The 17056-nt window shown below is 38.5% G+C and overlaps 2 protein-coding genes across 3 annotated transcripts in view; one reads left to right on the top strand and one right to left on the bottom strand.

Annotated features, from left to right (window-relative positions):
- Nucleotides 1-14789, bottom strand: part of entpd5b (ectonucleoside triphosphate diphosphohydrolase 5b) — a 28299-nt gene extending 13510 nt beyond the window's left edge. For both annotated transcript variants that reach the window (XM_081377877.1, XM_081377878.1), the window contains exons 1-5: nt 14487-14789; nt 13981-14223; nt 7513-7592; nt 819-962; nt 387-462 (exon numbers count right to left, since the gene is read on the bottom strand). In XM_081377877.1, the coding sequence (XP_081234003.1) occupies nt 387-462; nt 819-962; nt 7513-7592; nt 13981-14221 (541 nt within the window). In that variant the 5' untranslated portion in view covers nt 14222-14223; nt 14487-14789. The remainder of the gene's footprint in view (nt 1-386; nt 463-818; nt 963-7512; nt 7593-13980; nt 14224-14486) is intronic.
- A 1161-nt stretch (nt 14790-15950) lies between these two features.
- The window catches only part of LOC308698047 (sterile alpha motif domain-containing protein 15-like), a 1907-nt gene continuing 801 nt past the window's right edge, over nt 15951-17056 (top strand). Inside the window, exons 1-2 of the mRNA XM_081377879.1 lie at nt 15951-16054; nt 16390-16488. Coding sequence (XP_081234005.1) covers nt 15983-16054; nt 16390-16488 — 171 coding nt within the window. The 5' untranslated portion in view covers nt 15951-15982. The remainder of the gene's footprint in view (nt 16055-16389; nt 16489-17056) is intronic.

Below are 17056 nucleotides of genomic sequence, written 5' to 3'. Positions count from 1 at the left end.
AATTTGACTATATTTGAATTATAGTAATGAGATGGACAGAGAAAATGTGCATAATTAATTATCCCAATGCAAAAAACTAAATGCTCCTGTAAAATTTATTATTTATAAAAAAATATATTATTTTTCATTGGATTCTAATAAGTGTAATTTTTTTTAATTTGTGCTAACGTTTTGTGAACATTATTAAAGACCAGATAACTTTGAATGAACGTTCTATTAATGTTCCTGGATGAGGCCCGGATGTGGCCCGGATGTGGCCCGGATGAGGCCCGGATGTGGCCCGGATGAGGCCCGGATGTGGCCCGGATGAGGCCCAGATGAGGCTGACACTATGTTGCAGTCTGGGATATTTCTAAAGTTGTGCATGTTGTTGTTTGAGGACACACCTTCATTCGTCCCGTTCATGATACTGACACTGTCGGCAGGAACGTAAAACGGAGACTCGTCGAAAACGGCTTGGACCTGGAGACAAACACACAGGACAGACGAGTGTTTTTAATAGAACCAATATTTTACTATTTAAATTACAAATAATTATACATGAAACATTATTTTGGCATTAAACAGAAAATGTGCTTAATAAAAAACTTACAAAAAACATAACACACTCTGTGTGTTCTGTGTTCTGTGTGTGTGTGTGTGTGTGTGTGTGTGTGTGTGTGTCCTGTGTGTGTTGTGTGTGTGTTGTGTGTGTCGTGTGTGTGTGTGTGTGTGTGTGTGTTGTGTGTGTGTTGTGTGTGTGTGTGTGTGTGTTGTGTGTTGTGTGTGTGTGTGTGTGTGTGTGTGTGTGTGTGTGTGTGTGTGTGTGTGTTGTGTACCTGCTCCAGGAGCGCGTGGGCCTTCCGGGCCGGCATCAGTCTCAGTCCAGCTGTGGCTCTGAACATCACCGGCGTCCTCTTCCACTCCAGCGCAGGAACCGTCCTCTTGGCCACTCGCAGGAGCTGCGCGACCGTCAGTCCCGCCTGAGGACAAGCGCCGCACTCATCATGGTTCGGGAACTCCAGTTACACAATCAGATTACATTTACAAGCAAGTAACACTAGTTACTTTTTCACATTTATTGACTGACAGCTCTCCTGTCACCATGTTGAGAGTAATAAAGTGAGGAGGTGTGTGTGTGTGTGTGTGTGTGTGTGTGTGTGTGTGTGTGTGTGTGTGTGTGTGTGTGTGTGTGTGTGTGTGTGTGTGTGTGTAAACATGATGGATATTGTAGTTCTAGACTAAATGTGAGCATGCATTTACTCGTCTCACTTGCACGAACACATTCAGTATTCCTCAAAATGTATAAAAACAGTAAAATGCAATCACAGAATTTTAGGCAAAACTTTTTATAATTAACTATATTTAATTACACAAATATACTTGTATTTAATCTTTAATCTCACTTTATTAACCAATGTCTTTGCTGATGACATTCAATGATCTAATTCAACCATACTAATAAGCAAAAATGACTTTAGATAAGATTTAGAAATAAGAGTGTTGAACTTCCTTCTCCTGTCTCCTATTGTTCTTTGATCCAGAATAACAGCAGCTGAAAGGTTTGTTTGAGCGGCGCCCTCTACTGTACTGTACTCTACTGTACTCTACTGTACTCTACCTCTACTGTACTCTGCCTCTACTGTACTCTACCGTACTCTGCTGTACTCTACTGTACTGTACTCTACTACACTCTACTGTACTCTACTGTACTCTACTACACTCTACTGTACTCTACCTCTACTCTACCTCTCCTGTACTCTACTGTACTCTACTACACTCTACTGTACTCTACCTCTACTGTACTCTACTGTACTCTACCTCTCCTGTACTCTACTGTACTCTACCTCTACTGTACTCTGCCTCTACTGTACTCTGCTGTACTCTACCTCTACTGTAATCTACCTCTACTGTACTCTACTTTACTGTACTCTACTACACTCTACCTCTGCTGTACTCTACTCTACTGTACTCTACCTCTACTGTACTCTACTGTACACTGCCTCGAATGTACTCTACCGTACTCTACTGTACTCTGCTGTACTCTACTGTACTCTACCTCTCCTGTACTCTACTGTACTCTACCTCTACTGTACTCTGCCTCTACTGTACTCTGCTGTACTCTACCTCTACTGTAATCTACCTCTACTGTACTCTACTTTACTGTACTCTACTGTACTCTATCTCTGCTGTACTCTACTCTACTGTACTCTACCTCTACTGTACTCTACTGTACACTGCCTCGAATGTACTCTACCGTACTCTACTGTACTCTGCTGTACTCTACCTCTGCTGTACTCAACCTCTACTGTACTCTACATCTGCTGTACTCTACTGTACTCAACTGTACTCTACTGTACTCAACTGTACTCTACCTCTGCTGTACTCTACTCTACTGTACTCTACCTCTACTGCACTCTACTGTACACTGCCTCGAATGTACTCAACCGTACTCTACTGTACTCTGCTGTACTCTACCTCTGCTGTACTCAACCTCTACTGTACTCTACATCTGCTGTACTCTACTGTACTCAACTGTACTCTACTGTACTCAACTGTACTCTACTGTACTCTACCTCTGCTATACTCTACTCTACTGTACTCTACCTCTACTGTACTCTACTGTACACTGCCTCGAATGTACTCTACCGTACTCTACTGTACTCTGCTGTACTCTACCTCTGCTGTACTCTACCTCTACTGTACTCAACTGTACTCTACCTCTGCTGTACTCTACTGTACTCTACCTCTACTGTACTCTACCTGTGCTGTGCTCTACCTCTGCTGTACTCTACCTCTACTGTACTCTACCACTGCTGTACTCTACCTCTACTGTACTCTACCTCTGCTGTACTCTACTGTACACTACATCTAATGTACTCTACCTCTACTGTACTCTACTGTACTCTACCTCTACTGTACTCTACCTGTGCTGTGCTCTACCTCTACTGTACTCTATCACTGCTGTACTCTACCTCTACTGTACTCTACCTCTACTGTACTCTACTGTACACTACATCTAATGTACTCTACCTCTACTGTACTCTACCTTTACTGTACTCTACTGTACTCTACCTCTGCTGTACTCTACCTCTACTGCGCTCTACTGTACTCTACCTCTGCTGTATTCTACCTCTACTGTACTCTACTGTACTCTACCTCTGCTGTACTCTACCTCTACTGTACTCTACCTCTGCTGTACTCTACTGTACTCTACCTCTACTGTACTCTACTGTACTCTACCTCTGCTGTATTCTACCTCTATTGTACTCTACCTCTGCTGTACTCTACTGTACTCTACCTCTACTGTACTCTACTGTACTCTACCTCTACTGTACTCTACTGTACTCTACCTCTGCTGTACTCTACCTCTACTGCGCTCTACTGTACTCTACCTCTGCTGTATTCTACTGTACTCTACCTCTACTGTACTCTACTGTACTCTACCTCTACTGTACTCTACTGTACTCTACCTCTGCTGTACTCTACCTCTACTGCGCTCTACTGTACTCTACCTCTGCTGTATTCTACCTCTACTGTACTCTACTGTACTCTACCTCTGCTGTACTCTACCTCTACTGTACTCTACTGTACTCTACCTCTACTGTACTCTACCTCTACTGTACTCTACTGTACTCTACCTCTACTGTGCTCTACTGTACACTACCTCTGCTGTACTCTACCTCTACTGTACTCTACTGTGCTCTACTGTACACTACCTCTGGTGTACTCTACTGTACTCTACCTCTACTGTACTCTACCTCTGCTGTACTCTACCTCTACTGTACTCTACCTCTACTGTACACTACCTCTGCTGTACTCTACCTCTACTGTACTCTACCTCTACTGTACTCTACCTCTGCTTTACTCTACCTCTACTGTACTCTACCTCTACTGTACTCTACCTCTACTGTACACTACCTCTGCTGTACTCTACCTCTACTGTACTCTGCCTCTACTGTACTCTACCTCTACTGTGCTCTACTGTACACTACCTCTGCTGTACTCTACCTCTACTGTACTCTACCTCTACTGTACTCTACCTCTACTGTACACTACCTCTGCTGTACTCTACCTCTACTGTACTCTACCTCTACTGTACTCTACCTCTACTGTACACTACCTCTACTGCACTCTACCTCTACTGTACTCTACTGTACTCTACCTCTACTGTGCTCTACTGTACTCTACCTCTGATGTACTCTACTGTACTCTACCTCTACTGTGCTCTACTGTACACTACCTCTGCTGTACTCTACCTCTACTGTGCTCAACTGCACACTACCTCTGCTGTACTCTACCTCTACTGTACTCTACTGTACTCTACCTCTACTGTGCTCTACCTCTGATGTACTCTACTGTACTCTACCTCTACTGTGCTCTACTGTACACTACCTCTGCTGTACTCTACCTCTACTGTACTCTACTGTACTCTACCTCTACTGTACTCAACTGTACTCTACCTCTGATGTACTCTACTGTACTCTACCTCTACTGTGCTCTACTGTGCACTACCTCTGCTGTACTCTACCTCTACTGTACACTACCTCTACTGTGCTCTACTGTACTCTACCTCTGCTGTACTCTACCTCTGCTGTACTCTACCTCTACTGTACTCTACCTCTACTGTACTCTACTGTACTCTACCTCTGCTGTACTCTACCTCTACTGCGCTCTACTGTACTCTACCTCTGCTGTATTCTACCTCTACTGTACTCTACTGTACTCTACCTCTGCTGTATTCTACCTCTACTGTACTCTACTGTACTCTACCTCTGCTGTATTCTACCTCTACTGTACTCTACTGTACTCTACCTCTGCTGTATTCTACCTCTACTGTACTCTACTGTACTCTACCTCTACTGTACTCTACCTCTACTGTACTCTACCTCTGCTGTACTCTACTGTACTCTACCTCTACTGTACTCTACTGTACTCTACCTCTACTGTACTCTACCTCTGCTGTATTCTACCTCTACTGTACTCTACCTCTACTGTGCTCTACTGTACACTACCTCTACTGTGCTCTACTGTACTCTACCTCTGCTGTACTCTACCTCTACTGTGCTCTACTGTACACTACCTCTACTGTACTCTACTGTACTCTACCTCTACTGTACTCAACCTCTACTGTGCTCTACTGTACACTACCTCTACTGTGCTCTACTGTACTCTACCTCTGCTGTACTCAACTGTACTCTACCTCTGCTGTACTCTACCTCTACTGTGCTCTACTGTACACTACCTCTACTGTACTCTACTGTACTCTACCTCTACTGTACTCTACTGTACTCTACCTCTACTGTACTCAACTGTACTCTACCTCTACTGTGCTCTACTGTACACTACCTCTACTGTGCTCTACTGTACTCTACCTCTGCTGTACTCTACCTCTACTGTACTCTACCTCTACTGTACTCTACCTCTACTGTACTCTACTGTACTCTACCTCTACTGTGCTCTACTGTGCACTACCTCTACTGTACTCTACTGTACTCTACCTCTACTGTACTCTACCTCTACTGCACTCTACTGTACTCTACCTCTGCTGTACTCTACCTCTACTGTACTCTACCTCTACTGCACTCTACTGTACTCTACCTCTACTGTACTCTACCTCTACTGTACTCTACCTCTACTGTACTCTACCTCTACTGTACTCTACCTCTGCTGTACTCTACCTCTGCTGTACTCTACCTCTGCTGTACTCTACCTCTACTGTACTCTACCTCTGCTGTACTCTACCTCTGCTGTACTCTACCTCTACTGTACTCTACCTCTACTGCACTCTACTGTACTCTACCTCTGCTGTACTCTACCTCTACTGTACTCTACCTCTACTGCACTCTACTGTACTCTACCTCTGCTGTACTCTACCTCTACTGTACTCTACCTCTACTGTACTCTACCTCTGCTGTACTCTACCTCTGCTGTACTCTACCTCTACTGTACTCTACCTCTGCTGTACTCTACCTCTGCTGTACTCTACCTCTGCTGTACTCTACCTCTACTGTGCTCTACTGTACTCTACCTCTACTGTACTCTACCTCTACTGTACTCTACCTCTACTGTACTCTACTGTACTCTACCTCTACTGTTCTCTACCTCTGCTGTACTCTACCTCTGCTGTACTCTACCTCTGCTGTACTCTACCTCTACTGTGCTCTACTGTACTCTACCTCTACTGTACTCTACCTCTGCTGTACTCTACCTCTGCTGTACTCTACCTCTGCTGTACTCTACCTCTGCTGTACTCTACCTCTGCTGTACTCTACCTCTGCTGTACTCTACCTCTACTGTACTCTACCTCTGCTGTACTCTACCTCTGCTGTACTCTACCTCTACTGTGCTCTACTGTACTCTACCTCTACTGTACTCTACCTCTACTGTACTCTACCTCTACTGTACTCTACTGTACTCTACCTCTACTGTTCTCTACCTCTACTGTTCTCTACTGTACTCTACCTCTACTGTACTCTACTGTACTCTACCTCTACTGTGCTCTACTGTACACTACCTCTGCTGTACTCTACCTCTACTGTACTCTACCTCTACTGTACTCTACTGTACTCTACCTCTACTGTACTCTACCTCTACTGTGCTCTACTGTGCACTACCTCTACTGTACTCTACTGTACTCTGCTGTACTCTACCTCTACTGTACTCTACCTCTACTGTGCTCTACTGTACACTACCTCTACTGAACTCTACCTCTTCTGTACTCTACCTCTACTGTACTCTACCTCTACTGTACTCTACTCTACTGTACTCCACCTCTACTGTACTCTACTCTACCTCAACTGTACTCTACTCTACTGTACTCTACACTTTTGGTGTAAAAGGGCCTTAACATTTGCCCAACATAAAACTTTTTTTGTTGTTATTAAAAAACAAGCAAGCTCAGCCCAGGTGAGAACAAGTAACGCAAAAGTAATGTAACGCATTACTTTTCATAAAGACACAATTAGTTCCTTTTTTGGGGGAGTAACGCATTATTGTAATGCATTACTTTTAAATGTAACTTTCCCCAACACTGCTCCTCAAACACACGATGACAGCCGCAAACAATATTAGCCAACAGTGACTCACTGTAACGGTCGCCAGCTGGAGCGCCCTTGAGAGCCACCAGAGGGCACTCCACACCAGACTCTCATGTTCTCTCACAGACTACATCTCCCATCATTCTCTGCCTGGACTCAACAGCACTCATTACCACATTCACCTGTGTCTCATCTTCTTGTTTAGTTCACCCCATATAGCCTGGTTCACCCCTTCACTCACTGCGAAGTTTTGCATGTTGTTGCACTGCACTTCTGAGCGTTTTCATGTCTCTTGGTTTTTTGGATTTCTTGCCTGTCCCGTGGATTACTCTTGTGCCTCTGACCCCTGCCTGTTTTGTTTTGTTTGTTTGTTTGGACTGCCTTCCTGTGCTTGACCCTCTGCTTGTGTTGGATTACGATTCTGGATAACCCTTTTAATAAACTGCATTTGGATCCTCTACCCTCGTGTCTCGGAGCAGTTTGCAACACTCACAATCTCAGGAACGTCGGCGTACGCAGACAGACCGGGCTTCATCGCCTGGAACATCTCGTTATCCAACACGGGCAATCCCTCTGAGTCCAGAACACACAGATTCACAGTGCTATTAGTTCAGACATGAACAACACATACTTTACTTTACAAAACAAATATTTCTCATGTTTAAGTCATTAGAATCCGATTATTTTGCATTACAGTAAAGAGATACAGAAATAGAAAATGTGCTTAATTATCACAATGCAAAAATCGAACGCACCTTTTATTTTATTTTTTATTGGATTCTAATTAGTCATTTTTTTAAATCAGCACAGATATAGCAGCACACAAATAGAATCAATATTTTACTATTTAAATTACAAATAATTATACATTTAACATTACAATGCATTAAATAGAAAATGTGCTTTATAATTATCACAATGCAAAAATCTAACGCACCTAAACATTTATTATTTATGAAAAATATATAATTTTTCATTGCATTCTAATTAGTGTATTTTTTATTTAAATCAGCATAAATTTGCATTGTAATAAATAAAAATGCAATGTATAAATATTTTACAATTTAGATAGCAAATAAATCTGAAAAATGAATCTGATTATTTTGCATTACAGTAATGAGATCTAGAGAGAAAATTTGTATAATTATCGCAATGCAAAAATCTTAATGCACCTAAAAAGTTTAATTTTATTTAAGAAAAAATCATGGTATTTTTCATTGGATTCCAATTAGTGTAATTGTTTTTTTGTATTTTAAATCTGCATACATTTGCATTACAATAAAAGTATTTTACAATTTAATATAAAAATCACAAATAATCATACATTTTCACAGATTATTCTGAATTACAGTAATGAGATGTAGAAGGGGAAAAGTTCTTAATTAGTACAATGCAAAAATCTTAATGTGCCTAATAAATATTAATTTTCTTTACCTGATATTATATTAAAACACTCAGATTTTTGGAGAAATATGACTGTCTTAGTTAGTCGCAAATAAATCAGGTTTATTTCTGAAGTTCTGCGAACAGAAAACAGTCAAAACTCATTTAATAACTATAAATCTCCCTTTAATGCATGTGATGATCAGAATCAGAAGTTTCAAACCCTAAACGAGTGCAGAATCTGAACGCGTCTCATATTTGATGTGGAGCTGTGCAACGATTAATCACATCCAAAATAAAAGTTTGCATTTACATAATAACAAATGTAACAAATGTGTACTGCCTATAATTATTTTGTGTATATAAATACACACACATGCATGTATATTTTTAGTATATTTATATTAAAGACAATAAACACTCAGTAATTAAAAAAGAACAAATAAAAAATCAGCAATCGCAACAAATAAATACAACTGAACAAAGATACAGTGTTTTAAGATTATCAGGTGCAGAAACTAATCAAATATAAAATAACTGCACTTTATCAATAAAATATACAATACAAATATAGTTGCAAAAGTGAAGAACGAGTGAATTTTCTCTTAGTCTTCTGTTGTTTGATTAGTGTTATTATAGAGTGGGAATATTAGTGTTATTATAGAGCAGGAATATTAGTGTTATTGTAGAGCGGGAATATTAGTGTTATTGTAGAGCGGGAATATTAGTGTTATTGTAGAGCGGGAATATTAGTGTTATTGTAGAGCGGGAATATTAGTGTTATTATAGAGCGGGAATATTAGTGTTATAGAGCGGGAATATTAGTGTTATTATAGAGCGGGAATATTAGTGTTATTATAGAGCGGGAATATTAGTGTTATTATAGAGCGGGAATATTAGTGTTATTATAGAGTGGGAATATTAGCGTTATTATAGAGCAGGAATATTAGTGTTATTATAGAGTAGAGCGGGAATATTAGCGTTATTATAGAGAGGAATATTAGCGTTATTATAGAGCGGGAATATTAGCGTTATTATAGAGCGGGAATATTAGTGTTATTGTAGAGCGGGAATATTAGTGTTATTATAGAGCAGGAATATTAGTGTTATTATAGAGACGGCAGGAATATTAGTGTTATTATAGAGCGGGAATATTAGTGTTATTATAGAGAACACAGGAATATTAGTGTTATTATAGAGCGGGAATATTAGTGTTATTATAGAGCCGGCAGGAATATTAGTGTTATTATAGAGCGGGAATATTAGTGTTATTATAGAGCGGGAATATTAGTGTTATTATAGAGACGGCAGGAATATTAGTGTTATTATAGAGCGGGAATATTAGTGTTATTATAGAGCGGGAATATTAGTGTTATTATAGAGACGGCAGGAATATTAGTGTTATTATAGAGCAGGAATATTAGTGTTATAGAGCGGGAATATTAGTGTTATTATAGAGACGGCAGGAATATTAGTGTTATTATAGAGCGGGAATATTAGTGTTATTATAGAGCGGGAATATTAGTGTTATTATAGAGACGGCAGGAATATTAGTGTTATAGAGCGGGAATATTAGTGTTATTATAGAGCGGGAATATTAGTGTTATTATAGAGCGGGAATATTAGTGTTATTATAGAGCGGGAAAATTAGTGTTATTATAGGGAATATTAGTGTTATTATAGAGCGGGAATATTAGTGTTATTATAGAGCAGGAATATTAGTGTTATTATAGAGTTGGAATATTAGTGTTATTATAGAGACGGCAGGAATATTAGTGTTATTATAGAGCGGGAATATTAGTGTTATTATAGAGCGGGAATATTAGTGTTATTATAGAGCGGGAATATTAGTGTTATTATAGAGCGGGAATATTAGTGTTATTATAGAGCGGGAAAATTAGTGTTATTATAGGGAATATTAGTGTTATTATAGAGCGGGAATATTAGTGTTATTATAGAGCAGGAATATTAGTGTTATTATAGAGTTGGAATATTAGTGTTATTATAGAGACGGCAGGAATATTAGTGTTATTATAGAGCGGGAATATTAGTGTTATTATAGAGCGGGAATATTAGTGTTATTATAGAGCGGGAATATTAGTGTTATTATAGAGAACACAGGAATATTAGTGTTATTATAGAGCGGGAATATTAGTGTTATTATAGAGCGGGAATATTAGTGTTATTATAGAGCGGGAAAATTAGTGTTATTATAGAGCGGGAATATTAGTGTTATTATAGAGCGGGAAAATTAGTGTTATTATAGAGCGGGAATATTAGTGTTATTATAGAGCGGGAATATTAGTGTTATTATAGAGCGGGAATATTAGTGTTATTATAGAGAGGAATATTAGTGTTATTATAGAGCGGGAATATTAGTGTTATTATAGAGCGGGAATATTAGTGTTATTATAGGGAATATTAGTGTTATTATAGAGCGGGAATATTAGTGTTAATAAAAAGCGGGAATATTAGTGTTATTATAGAGTGGGAATATTAGTGTTATTATAGAGTGGGAATATTAGTGTTATTATAGGGAATATTAGTGTTATTATAGAGCGGGAATATTAGTGTTATTATAGAGAGGAATATTAGTGTTATTATAGAGTGGGAATATTAGTGTTATTATAGAGAGGAATATTAGTGTTATTATAGAGCGGGAATATTAGTGTTATTATAGAGCAGGAATATTAGTGTTATTATAGAGCGGGAATATTAGTGTTATTGTAGAGCGGGAATATTAGTGTTATTGTAGAGCGGGAATATTAGTGTTATTGTAGAGCGGGAATATTAGTGTTATTATAGAGCGGGAATATTAGTGTTATTGTAGAGCGGGAATATTAGTGTTATTATAGAGCGGGAATATTAGTGTTATAGAGCGGGAATATTAGTGTTATTATAGAGCGGGAATATTAGTGTTATAGAGCGGGAATATTAGTGTTATTATAGAGCAGGAATATTAGTGTTATTATAGAGCAGGAATATTAGTGTTATAGAGCAGGAATATTAGTGTCATTATAGAGACGGCAGGAATATTAGTGTTATTATAAAAGCGGGAATATTAGTGTTATTATAGAGCGGGAATATTAGTGTTATTATAGAGCGGGAATATTAGTGTTATTATAGAGACGGCAGGAATATTAGTTTTATTATAGAGCGGGAATATTAGTGTTATAGAGCGGGAATATTAGTGTTATTATAGAGCGGGAATATTAGTGTTATTATAGAGCGGGAATATTAGTGTTATTATAGAGTGGGAATATTAGTGTTATTATAGAGCGGGAATATTAGTGTTATTATAGAGCGGGAATATTAGTGTTATTATAGAGACGGCAGGAATATTAGTTTTATTATAGAGCGGGAATATTAGTGTTATAGAGCGGGAATATTAGTGTTATAGAGCGGGAATATTAGTGTTATTATAGAGCGGGAATATTAGTGTTATTATAGAGCGGGAATATTAGTGTTATTATAGAGCGGGAATATTAGTGTTATTATAGAGAGGAATATTAGCGTTATTATAGAGCGGGAATATTAGCGTTATTATAGAGCGGGAATATTAGCGTTATTATAGAGCGGGAATATTAGCGTTATTATAGAGCGGGAATATTAGTGTTATTATAGAGCGGGAATATTAGTGTTATTATAGAGACGGCAGGAATATTAGTGTTATTATAGAGCGGGAATATTAGTGTTATTATAGAGCGGGAATATTAGTGTTATTATAGAGAACACAGGAATATTAGTGTTATTATAGAGCGGGAATATTAGTGTTATTATAGAGACGGCAGGAATATTAGTGTTATTATAGAGCGGGAATATTAGTGTTATTATAGAGCGGGAATATTAGTGTTATTATAGAGACGGCAGGAATATTAGTGTTATTATAGAGCGGGAATATTAGTGTTATTATAGAGCGGGAATATTAGTGTTATTATAGAGACGGCAGGAATATTAGTGTTATTATAGAGCGGGAATATTAGTGTTATTATAGAGCAGGAATATTAGTGTTAATATAGAGACGGCAGGAATATTAGTGTTATAGAGCGGGAATATTAGTGTTATTATAGAGCGGGAATATTAGTGTTATTATAGAGCGGGAATATTAGTGTTATTATAGAGCGGGAATATTAGTGTTATTATAGAGCGGGAATATTAGTGTTATTATAGAGACGGCAGGAATATTAGTGTTATTATAGAGCGGGAATATTAGTGTTATTATAGAGCAGGAATATTAGTGTTAATATAGAGACGGCAGGAATATTAGTGTTATAGAGCGGGAATATTAGTGTTATTATAGAGCGGGAATATTAGTGTTATTATAGAGCGGGAATATTAGTGTTATTATAGAGACGGCAGGAATATTAGTGTTATTATAGAGACGGCAGGAATATTAGTGTTATTATAGAGCGGGAATATTAGTGTTATTATAGAGCGGGAATATTAGTGTTATTTTAGAGAACACAGGAATATTAGTGTTATTATAGAGCGGGAATATTAGTGTTATTATAGAGCGGGAATATTAGTGTTATTATAGAGCGGGAATATTAGTGTTATTATAGAGAGGAATATTAGTGTTATTATAGGGAATATTAGTGTTATTATAGAGCGGGAATATTAGTGTTAATAAAAAGCGGGAATATTAGTGTTATTATAGAGTGGGAATATTAGTGTTATTATAGAGTGGGAATATTAGTGTTATTATAGGGAATATTAGTGTTATTATAGAGCGGGAATATTAGTGTTATTATAGAGAGGAATATTAGTGTTATTATAGAGTGGGAATATTAGTGTTATTATAGAGAGGAATATTAGTGTTATTATAGGGAATATTAGTGTTATTATAGAGCGGGAATATTAGTGTTATTATAGAGAGGAATATTAGTGTTATTATAGAGTGGGAATATTAGTGTTATTATAGAGAGGAATATTAGTGTTATTATAGAGAGGAATATTAGTGTTATTATAGAGTGGGAATATTAGTGTTATTATAGAGAGGAATATTAGTGTTATTATAGAGAGGAATATTAGTGTTATTATAGAGCGGGAATATTAGTGTTATTATAGAGAGGAATATTAGTGTTATTATAGAGCGGGAATATTAGTGTTATTATAGAGCAGGAATATTAGTGTTATTATAGAGGGGGAATATTAGTGGTATTATAGGGAATATTAGTTTTATTATAGAGCGGGAATATTAGTGTTATTATAGAGCGGGAATATTAGTGTTATTATAGAGCGGGAATATTAGCGTTATTATAGAGCAGGAAAACAGAAAACAGTCTCTCACACTTGAATGGTTTAAAGTCATATTGAAATGCTCACAAAGAAATCTATAAGAGGAATCGAAATTAGTATTTGTTTCCAGAAATGGAATCGATTTTCGATTCCCAACCCAACCCTATGCAGAATGCACACATATATTATGCGGACACAAACTTTTATTTTGGATGCGATTAATCGTTGCCCAGCTCTAATTTGATGAAGTCTGCATGACTATATCACTGATTCTGTTATTTTCCTGTTTATTACTGTGAAGCTGCTTTGAAAGACCTGTAAACACCTGTGTGAGTCTCACCTGGCTCTCTCTGGATGAAGGTGTAGACGTGGATGCGAGTGCCGGTGCTGCCCGCGTCAAACATGATGCTGTAGAAGATCTGACTAGCGTTAGCAGGACGACTGAGCGAAGGAAGAGTGTTCCCAAACCTCACTGAGAACTCAGCAGCAGCAGAAGAAGAAGAAGAAGAAGACACCTGGATCAGCATCATCATCATCAGCAGCATCTTCATCACCATCTTCATCATCATCATCATCTTCATCACTGGAGGAAGGAAAGACAGACTGTCAGACTCTGATGGGGTTTATATATCACACACACACTCCCTGTTTCAGCAGATTATAACAGTGATTATAACAGTGATTAACATCTCTAAACATGGCTTTCCCCTGAGGGAGATTCACAGATGATCTGTCAGCACACTTTTAAATCCAGCAATAAATCGATCAGTCAAGTACAGGATTGAACATGTGCATGAACAATAACCTCAGACATTATCACACACACACACACACACACACACACACCTCAGATGCAGCTTCAGCCGAAATCACTGGGTTTTCTTGCGTGTTTTGAAGCGCATGTTTAGTGTTTTTCTGCGGCAGAATCAGCATTAAACTCTGCTGAACTCTCACATTCTGCTCGTTTTTGCAGTCAAACGCTTTTAATCCGAGGTTTTATGGCGGTTTGTTGTTTATTAATGAACTGCTCGCTAACGCGCTAAAGTTACACCCAAACTTTTAAATAGTTTAGTTAAACCTGTAAAACACGAGTAGAAGGTTTGAATATGAATCAGATCAGGAGTCCTGAGCGTCTATGTCGCGTTTATGTGTCGATTTATGATTTATTGATTGTAAACAGCTCGTGTTTTATTTTTTGGCTGAACTGGAGTTTGATTGACAGCAGCAGGTGATGACGTAGCAGCGTGTGGGCGTGGCCAGAAATAAGAGCCAAACACGTGATGTTGATCCGCATGGAACCAGCAGCTTCTGATTAGTGTAATACATTTTTATTTGATTTAAATCAGCATACATTTGCAGTACAATAAATACAGCCATGATGTACACATATTCTACACTTTAAAGTGGGAATAGAAATGATGCAGGCTTCAGATTATCCATCATAAGAAAATACATGACATAAAGGTTTCCATCAAAACAAACATGTTTGAGCACAGAAAGCTCAACTTATATACATTTCTCACTGATTCTGTTGTGAAATATATTTTATATAATATTTGCAATTCATGTTGGCAAAATGAGTGTATATTAATATATTGCTGATCACGTACAAAGCACTGAATGGTTTAGCTCCGCAGTGCTTGAGCGAGCTCTTAACGCATTATAGTCCTTCACGTCTATTGCGATCTCAAAACTCCGGCCAGTTGATAATACCTAGAATATCTAAATCGACTGCTGGCGGCAGATCCTTCTCCTATTTAGCACCAAAACTCTGGAACAGTCTTCCTACCATTGTCCGGGAAGCAGACACACTCTGTCAGTTCAAAGCTAGACTAAAGACACATCTCTTTGACCTAGCATTCACATAATACATTATAGACTTCTATAATTCAGTGTTAGGCTGCATAGATCAGGTCAGCCGGAACCGGGAACACTTCCCATAAATCCTGATGTACTTCTTCCTCTTCTAGAGCAATGAATGAATGTAATTTTCCTCAGCGAGACTACAGTGCACTGCCTGATGGGATACTGTAGTAGAGTTTTCTCCCTGATATTCATGAGGGTTATTCATGGGTTTCTCTTTAGAATGTCAGTAAAGCATGTTTTTATTTGTACAACATTTCTGTTCATTCTCCACTCAGCTGAATATGAATACGCCTGAAACACTGATATGAGGAGAGTTGAGTCTAAGAAAATATAATATCAGATGAACCTGTGCACTGTGCTATAAGCGTCCCACTGTTGCCATAGTAACATCTCCCTCTCTCTCCCTCTCCCTCTCTCTCTCTCTGGTTGGTTGACTGGGTCCCATAGCAACACAACACAACACAACACAACACAACATGGAGTTCCTGCACTGGAGTTGTCATGATGTGGCGCTCTGGATCGAGTCCATCGGATTCCCCCAGTATAAGGTCAACTATTTCAACATATTATTATAAATATTGTGATTAGAGGAGGAGAGGTTATTTATAATGTCATTCACACTGTTATCTAGTGTGTTTAGTTGACGAACACACAATCTTCTCCTCCTCTTTAAAGTTGATCTGTTTGTTGATTATGAGCATCAGAGCGGGCGTGTCCTCATCATTACTCAGCTGTGCTGCGTTAGCATCATGTCAGCAGAGATACTCTACAAGAAGATTCACTGGCTCTGCTTTAGATTTTATAACAAATAATAAGTATATAATAAGTGTATAGCTGAAGTATAGTGGTGATGTGTAGTAAGTGTGATGTGTCGGTCCCTCAGGCGTGTTTCACGGAGAACTTCATCACCGGCAGAAAGCTGATCCTCGTCTCCTGCACGAGCCTGCCCAGACTGGGCATCAGCGACTTCCAGCACATGAGGGTACAGCAACACCATCACACGAGCTAAAACTATTATTGAGTTAAAGTCAGGACGTTTTCACACAGTCATACATAAATGTCACATTTTAATACTGGAAATATGTTCTGAGATTTAAACTGTATGATGCATAAAAAATAATACATCAGTTTGAGGAAACACATAGCAACACCCTAGCAACCACACAAAAAATATTAGGAAATGCAAAGCAGAGCCCTAGCAACCCTCCAAAAACAGATTAGGAAACGCACAGCAACGCCCTAGCAACCCTACAAAAACAGATTAGGAAACACACATAGCAACACCCTAGCAACCACCCAAAACATATTAGGAAACGCAAAGCAGCGCCCTAGCAACCCTCCAAAAACAGATTAGGAAACACATAGCAACGCCCTAGCAACCCTCCAAAAACAGATTAGGAAACACATAGCAACGCCCTAGCAACCCTCCAAAAACAGATTAGGAAACACATAGCAACACCCTAGCAACCACCCAAAACATATTAGGAAACGCAAAGCAACGCCCTAGCAACCCTCCAAAAACAGATTAGGAAACACATAGCAACGCCCTA

This window comes from Scardinius erythrophthalmus (genome assembly GCF_964197995.2).
Source record: "Scardinius erythrophthalmus genome assembly, chromosome: 11".
NCBI lineage: Eukaryota > Metazoa > Chordata > Actinopteri > Cypriniformes > Leuciscidae > Scardinius > Scardinius erythrophthalmus.
This window is presented reverse-complemented; position numbering and strand designations above follow the sequence as displayed.